Below are 17,622 nucleotides of genomic sequence, written 5' to 3'. Positions count from 1 at the left end.
AGCTATTGTTTACTGCTAAGGTGTCTGTGGTGGTCGCCTTGTTGTTTGTATCATGCTGCTGTTGCTGGCACTCGAATTGAAATTCTGCTCTACAAGGGCAGTGGGTCATGCTGCTGTCCCTAGTACTCCACAGATCTTGACCAAATGCATCTGCAATGGCCCCAAGAACCAATTCCTGTCGCTCAATGACAGAATCCTCTTTAAATTCTTGTGTAGAATGCCCCAGCAGTACGACGAAAACAAGTGAGCATTCTCGTGAGAACTCTGCGGTTGCGCGGGTGATATCAAGGACTGAAGAAGCAGTGGTGGAGTGTGTAAGAACGAAATTTGAAGGGAAATGCTGTGAAGAACTAATGAGAGCCGTGCTTGACGGAAGCGTAGAAGTTGCAACTATATCAATGGGGAATTATGCAGTGACGCTGATAAGTTTCCGAGGTATATGTGTACGTTTGAAAACTACCATTCATCAACACTTTAGCATTACCGATAAGTCCGACAGTCTCTGGCTCAGGGTTTCCTCCGGTAAAAAGGTTCTGAGACATGGTAATAGTCATGGTAGTCGCGATTCATAATTTGATTATGAGGAAAAAGACTAGAAATCAGATTCGTAATGAAAGCAAATTATCCACGTGACTATTCTTTCGAGCAACTTTGGTGATGGATCGTGGCAATCATCTTCACCATTTTCACATTCTATGACCCAATTCTCAGCTTGAAAGAGAGACCAATAGAAGAACAGAAGCTTGAATTTGCAGCGGAATATACATTACTCTTTATATCGAGGAATCAATAATAACTTATAGCACCAACATCATCTAGCTTCAATCGCTTCTCACCGCAAGGCTCATACCATCATGTCGGTCCTCTTTGGTCAAGATAATCCATATTACGACCAACAGTCAAATCTAAATCCTGACAATTTGCAATTCTATCAGAGTCAATATCCAGATCCCTCCAATGGCGCCTATGGTGGGGCACATACACAACAACGTTCTTCCTCGTTCCCTAGCAATACGATGTCGCCAGCACCAGACCTAGCCTATGGTGGATATAATGCGGCCATTCCTGGGGGACAAATGAACTCTCAGTCGGTCAGCTGGCTTGCTGCCTTCGGTGCTGGTGGCCTGGAAGGCGAACCACCACTTCTAGAAGGTGAGTGGTTTATGTTTGGCACGTTTACTTGCAATACATTCTAAAGGGTCGCCTACGAGAGAGAAGTTATTGATAAAAGATCCTCTCTAATTTTGAATCATCTGTAGAACTTGGAATTAACTTTAGTCATATTAAAACAAAGTCCTTCACGGTTCTTAACCCATTACGTCCTGTCGATCGCAATATTATGGATGATACGGACCTTGCAGGACCACTTTTGTTTTGTCTTGCATTTGGAACATTTTTGTTATTGGTAAGCACAAGCCCAACATTTATACGTTGGAAACACTAATTCCGATGGCCATGTTTGTAATGGAAATCAATCAGGATACAACAACAACCATTAAAACACTATTCTTGACATTGGTCATTTTAGTCCGGAAAGCAGCACTTCGGGTATGTTTATGGTGTTGCAGTTGTAGGATGTTCAGCCCTCTATATCATTTTGAACCTGATGTCGCCACAGGGCGTAGATATTCCCAAGACAGCAAGCGTTCTAGGATATTGCATGTTACCCTTAGTCATGCTGAGTAGCTTGAGCACTCTGTTTGTCTTGAAGTAAGTCTTCGTCTACTTTACATGATGTCTCTGTTCGTCGTATATGCAACTGATGGTTCTAAACATTTTTATTGCACAAACCATGTTATTCAGCGGAGGTTTAGGCTATATTTTGTCAGTACTTGCTATTGTGTGGTGCACATACTCGTCATCTGGATTTTTCACGGCTGTACTCGGCATGAACGATCAGCGTTTCTTGGTAGCCTACCCTGTTGGTCTTTTCTATGGTTGCTTTGCCCTTATGACCGTGTTCTAAGTACCACAGCCTTTTAATATAATAATAAACTGAATCACCAAGTCATGGTATCTAAGTCACTTGTTCATTATCATGGCGAAATGCTCATTTGACTATCTGTTTTATTAATATTGATCTTGAATGTTAATGAAACAGGGACTAAAGGGGTTGCCACGAGCACTCCTCAGTTACTTCATTACCTCCGGTTTGAAAGCTTTGGCAAATGTAAAAATAAAAATTATAGAATATGTAAGTCACATGTAAAGGCGCTTCTAATAGTGCTTTTACTTAATCCTGTCCATCATTCCCATCCAACATGCGTTTGCAACACTTCTGCATGGGCTCCGCGAAGACCCAGGACTTGCTGGTATCAAGGACATGTACGTAATGTAAGCCACGTCCTTTATTATCTTGGGATGGAATAGTCCGCAAGACCAAAAGGTTTTAGTGCTCTAAGTCACCATTAGAAACTTCAACTAATAGTTGCAGCAGATACTCATGTTCAGAAAGTCTGGTCCACGTTTTTGGACCTCTGGCGAAACGAGCACCGCTTGGCAACACTCCATACAGCGTCGTCCACAACATCGGATTTAACTCCGGAAAATACACCAACGAGAGGGATAAGGGGAAATGTTGGCAAGATAAAAGGCCAAAAGACTAGCAGCGGATTTGAGTTACAAGTAGCAACGTCGTTTGTAAAAGGAGAACAGCAAAAACAAGGCAATTACTATCTTAACCAGCCGCTCTATTCACGATACTGTTGCTACATCTATTATACAACTGAAGACCTATTACTCGTAGCATGCTGTCCTTTGCCACATACACCGTCCACATCTTCTATGACCATCACAAGTATTCCAGCACTACTACCGGGTCAAGGGCAATCGACAACAAAAGTTAACGCGAGCATAAATGATTTAACTACTTCAACTCAATTAATACCACGTACCGATGACACACAAACTCACCAGAATCGACCGGAGCTAGCCTTCTCAACTGCAGCGAGACTACAACTGTCACTTCATGGAACAATTGAGTTTTTGAGTCAATTGGTAAAAACTCTCGAGCGCCTGCTATTAACCGACAGTAATAACCATAGCAACCTTTCTAGAGCTACAATGCAGCCTTATATAAAAGTGGAACCAGCAATTTCTTCAACTGGCCATCGAAAACTTACGGCTGAAGTCGTGCAGTTGAATACAGGAATAGTGTATGAGATATTGGACGAATGTCTGGTACGTTAAATGACTGCAGCATCCTTAATTACAACTATTAATCCAAAAAAAAAAAAAAAAAAAAAAAAAAAAAAGCTTTTTCTCACTGTTGTTAATTTTATCTTAAATGATAGGATCAGGGCTACCCGATGATGCCTAGCCTAACGCAACTTGATCTTCTCGTGTTTGGAATGGCAAGGAACTATTGATGTTGTATTCTAAGCATATTATTGTTAATAAAAGGAATTTATTTAGACCCACTAACGCAGCCCTGATTGCAAACTATTAAGTTACCAAGAAGCAATGTGAAAGTCCATCGGTACGGCCTGTATGTATCCCATCTATTCTACTAAAAAAAAAAAAAAAAAAAAAAAAAAAAAAATAACAACATATTAGAATCCATTGGAACACATCCTTGCAACAAAAACCTATTCGTTTTGAGTGGAATAGGAGTAAGTTTACTATTGATTCAACGGGTTTCCTAACGGGGCAACCCACCACTTCATGAGTGCGTGCGATGACTAGCATAGCATGTGGTAGCGTATCCTGACATAGAATCGGCTTTATTGGCTGCATGGACAACCATCTCTGCTGATTTTATTTAATATGGCCATTCTAATTCAAAGAAATAAGTACTGAGAGCAAGGGAATGTTTAAGAAAATATGTTCTTCACGGCAAGGGCGCTGCTGCTCAGCATATAAAGATCCACCAATTAGCAGATACTACTTTGCCTATTCACACAGCTGCAGGTTACGAGATATAAGAGTTTGCAAATGAGAAATCATATCACGGACATAACAGACATGAAGAATGAGGTCCTTTATTTATTTATTAAATCAATGATCTATTACATACGCTCAGGAAGTCCAACAACTCCTGTGCTATCAATTTTGAATCGGCACTTTCCAGTACTTCCAGCACCCGCGTTTTTGATGCTAGGGGCCCATGGAGAAAAAACTACAGACATGGTTCGATGTGGTTCACGTATCACAGAACTTGAAGAAGGATATACTGTTGATTCATCTTCTGCATATTCCAATCTTCTCGAGCGCTGCAAAATCACTCTTGCATTGATCATGCTCTCCCAGACATGTCCTAAAGCCGGCTTCTTGCGTTTCGTTGGATCATCCAACGTATTGAAAACAGACAACTCAGATTCCTCGGGACCAAACACGTCCGTCACCTGGTTCACACAAATTACTGCCAAACCATAGTTGTCCGCCAGGGTTCGGAGACGTAGACCAATCTCACAAAGATCGGTACTCCGCTGAAGAATACTGGACCTAAACCCCGAGCTTTGCTGCGGTCTTTGGCCTTCTGCCGTCCCATCATTTAATGGAATCGTAAGCTCACTTCTAAAGTTGTTAGTGATCGAATCAACAATAACAAGCTTCACAGCCTTCCTCCTAAGAGATGGATGCCTATCTTCTGTGTCATCGCCCTCATTTGTTACGGGGTCATGCTGAGTCTGCTGTGTTGCTGTTATCTGAGTTGCTTCTTCTGCTTCTTTATTAGCAGACACATGAGAGTCATGGATAAGGATCGGCAGTTGGTAGTTAATAATATGCATCTGGGTCTCCTGATCAGCCATTGATTCAAAATATACGTTGTCCCGCAGTTCCTCTACACTCATTTCTGGTAGAACTTCCTTGTGTCTTGCCACGAAATACCCAATCATCGATTCTAATCTGGTGTAAGGAAACTTCCCTTCTGTTGAAAGCCATACTGCAGCTAATCGTTCCAATAGGAGAGGGGCAAGACGTTATAGATCAATCAGATTTTTGCTGATTACATTTTATTTAGCCATGCCCACATCCTTCCGTTATACTTACAACCATCAAGCCCACCTAGTTCATAAGGGAGTTGCACCATGAGACAAAGTTGAAGACAAAGCTGGGTCTTTCCTACAGAGCTATTAATCAAAATGTCATAGATAGTTTATTAAGGCCCTATTCATGCATACTCTTTCTTTTATATACAGATATACGCAATGTTCTTTAATACAAAGATTGGACAGACCTTTCACCAGCAACTTCTGTAATCCCACGGGTCATGATCCCAGGCCCCCCCAGAGCCGCATCTAGTAATGGATCTCCAAGAGACAGAAAGAACTCTTCTTGCAGTAGATTTAAAGCGGTTCCGTATGCAATTCCTCCAAGAAAGACATGGGCACATGCCTCATCATAAGCCAAAGTAATCTCTTGCGGCGTCAATGTTAACAGACGATCGTAGCGGATGACGTTGATCCCTTTACGGGGCTGATGCCGCTTGAACCGAGTTGAGGGTATTCTGTCAACTAGACTTGGTGGTGTATACAGCAATAAATCCTCCAAGGTATCCAAAGAAGCTGGCGGAAAAGCCAAGCGTTAATTTATTTTCCAATAAAGCGTAGTTTCTCTACCATCATTTAAATGATTTTCAATTTACTACCTTCAATCAAAGTTTCTTTGATGTGTGAAGGAATCTCCAAGATGCTGATGGATGTCATTTGTCCTTGTCAAAAGAACCACAGGTAGACCATTGGTTATTTATCACGTGTAAAGTACAAGGCTCCATATCCCAGACTCTTTAATAAACCTTTGGTTATTGATAATGGACTAACCAAAGATAGTATCCGTATGAGTCTCCACGCCCTTTCTTCGCCAATGGAAAGTTGTTAATTCAAGGGCAACTTTCACGCTGCTTTCAAACAGGCTGCACTATGTAGTACGCCCATACAATTCTGATTTATCAAGGAATGAGATATGATTTTGCGGTTGTCCACCAAGCAAGCTGTATCCATGTACAAAGCCATTTTGCACAAGCCCACTGTGATCTCTCCTCTCAAATCTATTGATTCTGTCATTCACCGCTTCAACATCTTAGACACTCTTCTCTTTATTCAGCTAGGCGATTGAAAGCAAATTCTGAATTCTTACCTGATTTCTTTTTTTACTTTCGTACTTGAACTTACGATATGGTTCTAACACGCTCGAAATCAAATTCACAGGGCACTACTGCTGCTGCTCCAGCGCCAGCCAAAGCTATTTCTCCAGCAAAGCGTAAAGGTCAAACATCGGCTACACCTGCCTCCAAGGCAACGAAGACGGAGAAGGCTTCGGATATCAGTGCTATCAAGAATAAAACAGCCGAAGCCACGGCCACGAATTCTACAGAGACCCCTGCAATTGTAGCAGCAGAAAACAACACTGCTAACCCAATTCAAGCTGAAGCTCCTGCTACTACGGAGACATTAACTTCAGTTGATACAGCAGCAACAGGGCCTGCTACGTTGGATATGCTAGAAGCATCAGCGCCTCCTGCCCCTACTGCTCCTACTGCTGCGACCATTCCGGCCCCCGTGGATGTCCCGGTGCTGTCCTCTACAGCACCAGTAGTTGTCTCGACAGAAGAACCCACTGTTCATGATGGAGCCGCCAAGCCCAGCACTCTTCGCCCCTATGATGCGGTCGTTTCTGATATTGAGGGCACTACTTGTCCTATTGCCTTTGTCAAAGAGAGTTTGGTAAGATTAATATTCAGTGTCAATCTACGTTTGTCCTAGAAAAAATTGCGCGTAAAAAAAATCTAATTATGGTTTATTTCTAGTTCCCATATGTTACCTCAAATTTGGCTGATTTCCTGAAGAAAAACTGGTCGAGTGATGAAATGAAAGAGGCTGTAGAGGCACTTCGTATTCAGGCAAGTCCCCATAGTGCATGCTCATGTAGCAAGTAAAAAGAAGAATATTTTTTATTTTATTTTTTATCACAGATCATATAGAGCTAACCTCCAATTTTAACAATACTTGTTTCCATTTACCTCTAAACGTATGCAAAAACAGGCCAGCAAAGATATTGCCAATGGTCTGTCTGATGCGACGCCCATTGCGGTAGAATCTGCTGACGTGTGAGGATTTATTTTATTTTATTTTATTTGTACAATTCTGGTCCTCATGATTCCTTTTCGCCTGAATCATACTCTCTTAACCTAAGATTATTCATTTCCTTACTTCCATGCTCCTAGTTCTTCTGAGAAGGTTCAGAAGGATGTGATTGCCTCTATTGAGTGGCAAATGAAAGCTGACCGCAAGATCGGTGCGTTGAAAGCATTCCAAGGCTACATGTGGAAGGATGGCTATGCTAATGGTGACTTAAAAGGAGTGTGAGTAGGCTTTTTTTTCCTTTTTTTCTTTTTTTTTTTTTTTTTGGGTGTGTTCTTGCGGTGCTCCATGGCTGTAATGAACCCGTAAAACACCTCACTCATTTTGTGTTATTTAATCACGTAAAAAAAAAAAAAAAAAAAAAAAAAGCGTCTATGACGATGTGATCGCCGCATTTGATAATTGGAAAGCCGAAGGCAAAAAGCTATACATCTACTCATCTGGTAGTATTCCTGCCCAAAAGCTTATCTTTGGTTTCTCCGAAAAAGGAGACCTTCTTCATGTAAGGAATTGCTTGCTACTTTTCTTTGTTTTCTATCTTGAGGCATACGAGGAGCGGTTTGACTAACGTTTTGATCTGGTATATTTTTATTGGTTATAGTACTTTTCGGGTCATTACGACACAAGCATTGGACAAAAAGTCGAGGCTGAGAGCTACACCAAAATTGCAACTGATATCGGTCTCGAGCCTGCCAAGATTCTCTTCCTTTCGGATAACATTCACGGTATGTAAGCAAAAAAAAAAAAAAAAAAAAGAATGTCGATTTTAGACCTGCTCTAATTACCCTTTCATTGCCTATCTTCCCTTCAAGAAATCAACGCTGCCAAGGAAGCTGGATTCCAAGCTATAGTTACGGACCGTCCAGGCAATGCTCCTTTGACTGCAGCAGACCAAGAAAATAACATTGTCGTGAAATCATTTTTGGAGATCCCAAAAGCTCTCTAATCCAGTTGTGCTTCGCCTTAATACAATGGAATCAACTCCAATAAATATAAAATTTAAGCCTGCAATATTCGAAATGGAAACTTTTTGGTAGATAGATAGTGAGCAGAAGTGAAGTAAATGAGAAAGGTGTGGGCCAACGCGCCACACCCATGGGATATTTATTCATCTCCTATGCAAGAAGCATCTACGCATCTATCTAGATGATATGGGTTATAGTCCCATATCATAGAATTATCGCGTCAATGTGTATAACACTTTATTGCCACTAACTTTCACTGCTAGCAATCTTTCTTACTAGCATTTTTACCAGTATTTTTCCTAGTTCAGCCATTGCAACACTGCGTACTGTGAAATATGCAACACAGGGGCCTGTTCCAGCACGTGTACTGCGTCCACAATCATGAACGATTCAGGTAAATTGGCAAGCTTCATGGTGGTTACAATAGAGCAACCACGGAGCTTGGCAACGGCGGCAACATTGCTACGGCCAACAGGGACGTGGGAACCACAGGTATTTTATAGTTGTCGCTTCGTTATTCAACACTATTGCTTAGCGTCATAGTATTCAGTAGCTCGAAGTTTGTTATCTTTCACAAACATGGCACTGTTGGTTGGCATACCAAATGTAGAATGAAATGCAAAATTAACATAGCCCATATGATTTTTAATGGCTCTTACTTTGTATATCTGCCTCAAGGAGGAAGTTTGTTCTACACTACATGTATTGGAGCATCTATAGGGCATGATAGGAGATTTTGGGTCTTTTAGTGGGTTGTGAAGCCGGTCACTTCCAGCTACAGATAGATGAAATAACTCTCTAACACGATAAAAGAACAATACACTACTCAAATACTGAACGAGAATAGTCAGTGCTCAAATGGCTCTTGTGTAAAAGAAGGAACAAGGAACCAGATCTTCCTGAGCTGCTGCTCGTTAAATAGTTGGTGGCGATGCCTCTCCACGTGACTAAAAATAAAACCAACAATACCTTTCTACAAAATATTTTTCATCATGGACCTTCTATTCTGTGCGCTCTCTTATTTACTGGACTGGTAAAGAAACCTCTAGGCGTATTGCCATCGTGAAGATTATGCAAGCTTGCTTTCCAACCTACTTCTCTCCAGTCTACAATATACCTCCTGACTCTGTTCTGAAACACCCACAAATAATGTGTTCTCACTGTTGTTGGAGGTTTTAACAGGCATCTAAGATCATCCTCACCACCTCGTCGAATATAGCGCGAAAGGGGAGATCGTTGTGTTTTAGCCCTTTGGTTGCCCACATTTCGCCAAAATGGGCATCTTTGGCAGCTTGGTCTGCCCTTATATTGCCTTTATTTCAAGCATGGCCCTTGACCCATTTCACAGTTACCTTCCCGCCCTGCTTAAAGAACACTCTCGAGGTCGCCACACACCACACTACGTACTTGAAACGTAATCGCTGCCATTCAGTGCTTGTTTCTCGCTTTTGGGCAAGGCCCTGGAACTGGACTACTACCGCCATGTTGTCTATGTAGACAGCTGCTGGAGCGTTACGAGGACTGACTAGGATAGTTGCGTACTGTCCTACTAGCTCTGCCTTGGTGGATGAAGCGTACCCATCGACTCTACCTGAAACTACATTTGTGAAGCTTTCTGGGCCTGTCTGACCATCCATCCACGTCGCCCTTCTTCCTGCCTCTTCAAGGGATCCATCTGAGTAAAGTGTCAGCTGCCATGCCAATCTGTAGGATCTCTACACCTAGGCACTCAGAGGAGCCATACCAGCGAAGCCTTTGGGTCTCTCCTTTTCGTACGTACCTCATTCCAGGATTTGAGTGATGAAATCTCGTCTAGAATTTGCTCAGCATAGTATATTCCTCTTGTTGCTAGTTCTCGCACAGGCTGGCCATCCACATCGCCATAGAGCATGCCTGCTATGTTGCGAGCATTTCCAGGGAGCCCAAAATCATTTACTAAGTGCAAGTCAAACTTCACTTGTCGATCGGCCATTAGTTTACAGACGCCTGCTACGAAGTTATGTTTGTATGCTTTTATTTTTTGTGACTCTGCAGTTGGGGTTTGCTCGTCCTAAGGCGTTTCTGGAGGGCAATGAGACGTGCTCCGCAGATACATCCCATCAATCCATTGTCGTTTAGGCGTAGGAATAGGGCTGATCTCTGTCCCTCTGTCTGTACATCTTCTAGGGTGATGCATTATGTTGTTGGGTGTGGTTGGCGGCATACGTGCTTTGCTCTTACATAGTTCCATAAACTTGCCTATCATTCGTCTCACAAAAGACGGTGGGAGAATCTGTGCCGATATCTATAAAGCGCCTTGGGTATGAGGACGTCAATGATGAGATATGCTGTCTGTTTGTCGGTTACTGCTTTTGAGGAGAGAATACTACACATTGACGTGGCTTCTCTTTCTACAACGTTCTCTGTCGTCCTCACTGATCCTCTGGCTGTTACCATAAAGCTGTGTGCGTAAAGGGACTCATAAAGAGCCTGATCCTGTTCTGAGATTTTTATTTTATTTTTATTTTTTTTTAATAGCAAGGAACCCCAGGGTCATGGGATTTATTTTCTACACTTTATGGACAAAATGCTCCAGAAACTATAGTCAATAAATAGTTATTACTGTACAAACGGCAAGAGCTGCTGCATCCATGATTTCATAAACCCTGGCTGCCGTGGTTAGTGCTCAAAGTCCACCTTTCCGACGTGGCCTGTTGCGCAACGCGACAAACTATCCGCTATCCATAGTCATCAAAAACTCCATTCCACTTCGCCGCTCCATCACGTCCAGTTTAGATTCCCCAAGGTAGCTGTTCCGGACTTGGTCATCCGCGGCCTTTTAGATCTCTTTTACATTCAGCTTCTGGCGTTGGCTCAAGAAAGGAACAAGGAAATCATTGCTACTACGCCTGTGCTCCCCAACACGGTTGCGTCCTCTGACGCGTTTGCTCATAGCAGTGATTCCACGAGCCTTTTCCCATTCAACGGTGACTTTACACCGTTTGTTCCACATTTCTGTACGACTGAATTCTTCTATGGCCTTGACGAAGCACCCTGCCATGTATGTAGCTACCCTTGTCTTGAAACCGACTTTCCAACTCTGAGCAATGGACTTGGGCTTAAGTCCATGGCAAATGTCCTGCACAGACCAATCTGGTATGTGCTCTATCTCTTTCTCGTCCTCATCGTCGCCATTCCTATCACATGGCGTCGTACTCCCCGCACACCATTGATATGTATCTCTAGAGTCCCCAAAATGTAGTCCTCCTCTGCTGCAGTAAAAGTTGACTCTTTTGTCCTTGGCGGGCCTAACCTCCAGTGTCTATCACTGGAAAAAAGTTTTGCGGGAATAACTAATGCCCACTGCAGGGATCGAACCTGCTACCTTTTGCTTACTAGGCAAACGCTCTACCAATGAGCTAAGCGGGCTAATATAAATTATGGAGGTAATACAGTTACTTATAATGACAAAAAGCACTGTACACGTGACGTTGAAAATGATGGTTACTCAGCCATAATAGAGTTATAAAAAAAAAGTTTCAGATATCCCAAGATGAGCAAACGCGCTGACGCCTAGAGAGATTCCCCTAAGGACAAAAATGGAAGATGATCTTCAGAACCACAGCATCGATCTCAAGGTACATTGTTTGCCGCTTTGTCAAGTCAATCGAGGAACTCGGCAGGACTGAAATCTGGAACAGACGCTGCAAAGTCACCGTCAACTGGGAAAGAGACAATGGTATCACCTCTGTGAGCAAACGCGCCAGGGGACGCAACTGTGTTGGGAGGCACAGACGTAGCAGAGGTGAATTCTTTGGCTCTCACCAGGGGCAACGACGAACAGCAGATGTGAAGGCGATCAGGACTGAGGCAGACCGGCGAGTGGCGGCAAGCTACCGGCAACAGGTGGAATTGGCGATTATGGAGCGCCTGGAAAGCTGTAAATTTTTGATGATTGAGGACAGCGGCTAAAGGATGACCTTCGCGCACAACAGGCCAAGTAGGGAGTAGAGCCATGCCACAGGTCCTCTGGGACCAAGGAGGTCTACTCAATGCTGACGTGGTTTATGAACAGGATGTAGTACTGTGGCAGTATGACGATGCGGCTTCGGTCGATTATTGGATACCGCTTTATTTGCGACCCCAGTAATGGGGCAACCCATTTATAGAGCTAATATCTAAATAAATCCTACATGACCTCGTGGGTCCTTGTTATCAAAAAAAAAAAAAAAAAAAAAAAAAAGCGCATGTGCCAGGTCAGGGATTTGCTTGAGTTTTTATACTTTCTCTCCGAGACAGCCTAGTGTTCTCCGCTAAGGCTAAGATCGTGGGTGCACTACCCTAAGTCGCCTGGCTGGCCACACGTCTTAGTTATATATTCCACCCCCCAGCCGAACCAGCGGTACATCTGGCAGCACATCCCCCCATCCACCCACTTGACTAGGACAGCGATGATCACAAAAAGTTTGACGGAGTCCAAAGTAGAAATTTCAGACAATCCCGCAAGATTTGGGTCCACATGCCAGTGGATTTGATCGAATAGAAAAAATTAAAAGTCGTCCTTAGCTAGAGTCGGCACGCCAGCCTCCGCGGCTTTTCACGGGCGCAACAGGCCACATCGGAAGGATGGACTTCGAGTACCGATCACGGTGTACATTGGTAGAGAAAAACATGGATACGAATTGGCTCTTCACAGCCATCCCGTGCGAACTTTGAGAGTTTCGCTTGTTTCATAGTTGAGGGCGATATCATCAATTTAGAGCGAGATTATGAAATAAAATTCCTCACCTCTGTGGGTTCTTGTTAACAGGAAAAAAAAAAAAAAAAAAAAAAATCCCAAGATGAGCAAACCAGTGCTCCTATTCGAACTGAAATTTTGTCAATTATGATGTTTCAGATTAAAAAAATAAATATCAATTGACAAAATTTCAGTTCGAATAGGAGCACTGGAGCAAACCAGAGAGCAAAAGTCGACCTGGATTCCAACGAGACACCGTGCCTAAAAGCGATCCCTGAAGTCAACAGAGGCCTAGCCAGGGACACAAATGGAGTTATCATTAGTGCCAATACTGAGGAGAAAATCCAACGCCAAAGGGAACGTACAATACCCAACCGGGTAGTGTCATTTATACGGATGGATCTCTCAAAGACATTGCACTGAAAGAGTAAGTATGGCATTTGGTGTAGTAGTCCAGACACAAGAGGGTGATTTTTACACTGGGCTATCTGGTAGAGTAGCAGGCAACGCATCCTCGACAAAGGCAGAGCTAGCTGATTTGTTGGCAGGAATACTTATCAGCCCACGAAACAGACCTATGACAATCCGACTTGATAACAGCGCAGTTGTGACTCAATTCCGAGCATTGGTCCGAGGCAGAGTGGATAGCACGTTGTCGCAACATATTAGTTCACCGTATGCAGTATGGTGGGCAGCTATACACAACGCATTTATTCAACAAGGATCGAGTGGGCCAAAGGACATGCCGGCAACAGAGGGAACGAAGAAGCGGACGAAGCAGCGAAACATGGACATTATGGCGAGCTATGGGATATCAACATAACAAAGCATAATGACATGTACTGCTATGTAAATTTCAACAGTGTACCGGCGGAAGATGACTTAAGGCAGATCCCTAAGTTACAGTCAACAACTCGTACACATCACACTTGGATTGCTTAGAATAGGACGCAGGAGCATGTTAAGGATTGGACAAAAAATCGATTGGCGGGCCACTATGAACATTGTTCATGATAGCAACCTACCAAAAGGACTCTTCACCAGTCCAGCGGACTGCCAAAAGCGAGCGCACAGGATCAAGAAGCTCCATGGAATACTGCCTACACAGTCATGTATGAGAGACTGGAGACCGGACCATTATGAAAGCGGCAACTGCAGAGTGTGTGGGACAGAAGAAGGAGACACGTCGCACATCTGGAGATGTTCAAGGACGATGGAGACTCAAGCCGAGAAGTGGAAGGAAATAGCCGAAAATGTGAATGCAATAGGGGAGAGGACACGGAGGAAAGAGTTGAAAGCGGTGCAGGAGCAAGCACAAGGGATAAAGAGAGAGGTGTAGATCCGCCAAGGACAAAAGAGTCAACTTTTACTGCAGCAGAGGAGGACTACATTTTGGGGACTCTAGAGATACATATCAATGGTGTGCGGGGAGTACGACGCCATGTGATAGGAATGGCGACGATGAGGACGAGAAAGAGATAGAGCACATACCAGATTGGTCTGTGCAGGACATTTGCCATGGACTTAAGCCCAAGTCCATTGCTCAGAGTTGGAAAGTCGGTTTCAAGACAAGGGTAGCTACATACATGGCAGGGTGCTTCGTCAAGGCCATAGAAGAATTCAGTCGTACAGAAATGTGGAACAAACGGTGTAAAGTCACCGTTGAATGGGAAAAGGCTCGTGGAATCACTGCTATGAGCAAACGCGTCAGAGGACGCAACCGTGTTGGGGAGCACAGGCGTAGTAGCAATGATTTCCTTGTTCCTTTCTTGAGCCAACGCCAGAAGCTGAATGTAAAAGAGATCTAAAAGGCCGCGGATGACCAAGTCCGGAACAGCTACCTTGGGGAATCTAAACTGGACGTGATGGAGCGGCGAAGTGGAATGGAGTTTTTGATGACTATGGATAGCGGATAGTTTGTCGCGTTGCGCAACAGGCCACGTCGGAAAGGTGGACTTTGAGCACTAACCACGGCAGCCAGGGTTTATGAAATCATGGATGCAGCAGCTCTTGCCGTTTGTACAGTAATAACTATTTATTGACTATAGTTTCTGGAGCATTTTGTCCATAAAGTGTAGAAAATAAATCCCATGACCCTGGGGCTCCTTGCTATTAAAAAAAAATAAAAAAAAAAAAAAAAAAAAAAAAAACTTTTTTTCCTTCGTGATTAATAAGGTAGGGTCAAGTGTCACGAACAGAAAAGACAATTTGAAAGCCAATAGCGTTGTCATACCTCCAAGAGGCAAGTCTCTAGAAGTCAGTGCTGATATGGGATTAATGACCATCATCCTAGGGTGAATCTTAGACTCATCGCCAGCCTGTGTGACTAATGTGCAATGCACTAACGCTCATGACAGGCTGGGACCAAAATTGAGATTTTAGGGAAGGAATCCAGCATGAGAGGGAATGCTAGAAATATAAGGTCATAGCTATATGGTTAATTACTTCATTAAAAGGCGCCTTGTATGACACATACATGGATATCCATGGCAGTCCGTGTGGACAATTATTATCTTTTTTTTTACCCGACGCGTTCTCAAAAAAGATCCGTATAACGAACGAATTGAATCTTAACATCATCCAGCCTCCGCTTAAGCTCTTCAACTCTTCATTACATTTTGATTTTTTGTGAACAGTCAAAGTTCGAGAGGTGCCTTGATAGCCGACATTATCGGCGCTGTCTTTGTTTTAAGCAAAGCATCAACGACTTTCTCTTTGCTATTAAGTTCATAAAGTGGCTATTTCTTGACAAAAATCTATACATATTGTCCTCTCTGCAACTCTTGAACATATTTTTCTTTTTCCGATACCACACTTTGCCAAAATCTGAAGATATCCGATGCAACCAAGTAAAAATAGAACCTAATGTTATGTAGTTTGTTTAGTAGTCTTCCTATGAATAAAAACTGATTCTATACCCTTAGGTTTAGTCGCTTACCTAGATTACCAACGTTACGTTCGCATTGATCTAGGGATCCTAGGATGAGCAAAGAAAAGCTCGATGGCCAAAAGACCTGAGAGCTTTTTGTTATTTGACACAGAGTCCGTGAAATTCTTTATGTGGGTTGCACAAATACACAACGTGCAAGGTGTTTGCATTACATTTTAAATAAGTGAAAGTGCCCATTGCCTTAAGTATCCTTCATAACATCATTTCATAACCACAACTCTTCATTCGATGGCAAGAATTATGTGTCGTTTAATAGACCCCAGCTTTTTCGAGATGTGATGCTTTATTATGTAAACTACCTAACACTATCAAACCTAGCGATGCTGGTCAAATTAAAGAAACCATAGAGTAGTTGCCTCTAATGCTTCAGGTAGGATATACCAAAAAAAAAAAAAAAAAAAAAATGCACATGAGCTCCTCCATCCCCAACGTTATCTCCAGTAAGGCAATTGAAGCTAAGAATGTCATGTAGCTCGTCTTTGCTGCACTGGTCTTCCAACAATGTAGCGGAACCCGAATTCTTTTTTTTGCCATCCATATGTATAAAGCTTTTCTTTGGAAGGGATTCATGTTAATATCCATTCTTGGTGGACTGAAGTGCATTTTTACGTCTCAAATCCCCATCATGGACATCTCGGAGATGAACACTCAGAGACTTGTCATTTTAGAATAGCTTTTCCTAGATCGGGCAAGAGATAGGAGCAGAATTCATAGCAAGGATGATTGCTTATATTAGAGTTAAATAAATTGACAGGCAAGTCGGCTCCAGAATACAAGATTTTTCGTTTGACTTCGCTCTGATAGTCCTTCGCAATGGCTGTAGTAATTGTCGTTTTCCGTCACCGCCCTCCATACTCTCCATATTTCCCATACTCTCCTTACTCTTCACGTCATGGCTCCGAAGACGTGGTGGATCAATTCATTGACAGCATGGAAGGGGGATCTAGCTTTTTCAAGCCTACCCTCTTTCGACCTGGCATTCCGCAATATGTGCAAGTGATCCAAGTACTGTGATTGAACTGTAGTATGTGCGTAAAAAGGAAGCGGCAAATGTCATCTGTAAGTGGAACAATTGATTCAAGGGGGTTGCTCATTTCAGGCGACTGTGGTGTGTTACATAGTGATGCCGACGATAATTCACTAATCATAAGTTGATCTTCTACGATAATCACGCGTCTGTGGTTATGGAACCAGCTTTTGAGAAGTTGAGGAATGAAGTTGAAAATTAATGACTTCCTTTTTACTCTTTGTATTTGGCTCATTGGTGCCCATCGAAGGCAAGGGAAACGTTTTGAGTTGCTCAGTTTTCGTTATTTCCTCATGAAAATAATCCTCCCTTTGTACTGAAATTTCTTTTCTACGCTTGCTCTCTTTATGTTGTTATCTGCGCTCGTTAGAACCATTTGTAAGAAATCTTCAATCCATATAGACCCTGGTTGATTTGGCTTGAATACTACACTTAGTCGTCTAGATACAATGCTCTCATTGGCATCATCAGCATGCTGGCAAATTTAGAAAGTCGGCCTTTCGGTTTTGATGGAGCACTGAAAGAATGGTTTAGAGAGAGAGAGATTGAAGGAAGTATTCGAAATTTTTATTGTGAATGAAAAATTCTTAAGACGATCAAAAAGTTTTTTATTATTGTTTATTTAAGCTATCGAGCTTCTGCACAGCTTCCATCACGCTTAGTAAATTACGCATCAAAGACTTATAGACTGAGCTGAACACGTAGCAAAAATCGAGTTGGTGAAGTCATAGATCATACTTTGGCTGTTCATGTGTTGATTATCGACTCGCACTAGAGGTCAGTCCAGAGCAGCACGACGTCTTATAATATCGGAAAGATTCTCATCAACAATCCTGAGACGGCAATTTCAGGATTTACAAGGGATATGGGAGTGATTCCAT

At 42.7% G+C, this 17,622-nt stretch overlaps 4 protein-coding genes and 1 non-coding gene across 5 annotated transcripts; 3 read left to right on the top strand and 2 right to left on the bottom strand.

Moving 5' to 3' along the window:
- The first annotated feature begins 703 nt into the window (after positions 1-703).
- Positions 704-2,011, top strand: BCR41DRAFT_361562 (hypothetical protein). Its single transcript, XM_022025557.1, has 4 exons — positions 704-1,152; positions 1,260-1,405; positions 1,529-1,710; positions 1,804-2,011. Exons 1-4 carry the CDS (start codon positions 855-857, stop codon positions 1,964-1,966), a joined length of 789 nt encoding a protein of 262 aa, XP_021877179.1. The 5' UTR covers positions 704-854; the 3' UTR covers positions 1,967-2,011.
- A 232-nt stretch (positions 2,012-2,243) lies between these two features.
- On the top strand, positions 2,244-3,416 carry BCR41DRAFT_361561 (hypothetical protein). The gene is made up of 3 exons (XM_022025556.1): positions 2,244-2,325; positions 2,429-3,180; positions 3,294-3,416. Exons 1-3 carry the CDS (start codon positions 2,262-2,264, stop codon positions 3,366-3,368), a joined length of 891 nt encoding a protein of 296 aa, XP_021877178.1. The 5' UTR covers positions 2,244-2,261; the 3' UTR covers positions 3,369-3,416.
- Positions 3,417-3,975: 559 nt separating this feature from the next.
- BCR41DRAFT_389477 (P-loop containing nucleoside triphosphate hydrolase protein) lies at positions 3,976-5,690 on the bottom strand. Its single transcript, XM_022028127.1, has 4 exons — positions 5,591-5,690; positions 5,180-5,507; positions 4,993-5,072; positions 3,976-4,891 (listed from the first exon to the last, which is right to left on the bottom strand). The coding sequence occupies exons 1-4, from the start codon at positions 5,646-5,648 to the stop codon at positions 4,008-4,010; spliced, it is 1,350 nt and encodes a 449-aa protein (XP_021877177.1). The 5' UTR covers positions 5,649-5,690; the 3' UTR covers positions 3,976-4,007.
- Positions 5,691-5,947: 257 nt separating this feature from the next.
- BCR41DRAFT_361559 (HAD-like domain-containing protein) lies at positions 5,948-8,132 on the top strand. Its single transcript, XM_022025555.1, has 7 exons — positions 5,948-6,665; positions 6,749-6,841; positions 6,984-7,048; positions 7,166-7,303; positions 7,452-7,584; positions 7,684-7,807; positions 7,895-8,132. The coding sequence occupies exons 1-7, from the start codon at positions 6,117-6,119 to the stop codon at positions 8,026-8,028; spliced, it is 1,236 nt and encodes a 411-aa protein (XP_021877176.1). The 5' UTR covers positions 5,948-6,116; the 3' UTR covers positions 8,029-8,132.
- A 3,251-nt stretch (positions 8,133-11,383) lies between these two features.
- BCR41DRAFT_t130 lies at positions 11,384-11,455 on the bottom strand. The gene has a single exon. It is a non-coding gene; the product is annotated as a tRNA-Thr (tRNA).
- Positions 11,456-17,622: the final 6,167 nt, after the last annotated feature.

This window comes from Lobosporangium transversale, assembly GCF_002105155.1.
Source record: "Lobosporangium transversale strain NRRL 3116 chromosome Unknown BCR41scaffold_49, whole genome shotgun sequence".
Taxonomy (NCBI): domain Eukaryota; kingdom Fungi; phylum Mortierellomycota; class Mortierellomycetes; order Mortierellales; family Mortierellaceae; genus Lobosporangium; species Lobosporangium transversale.
This window is presented reverse-complemented; position numbering and strand designations above follow the sequence as displayed.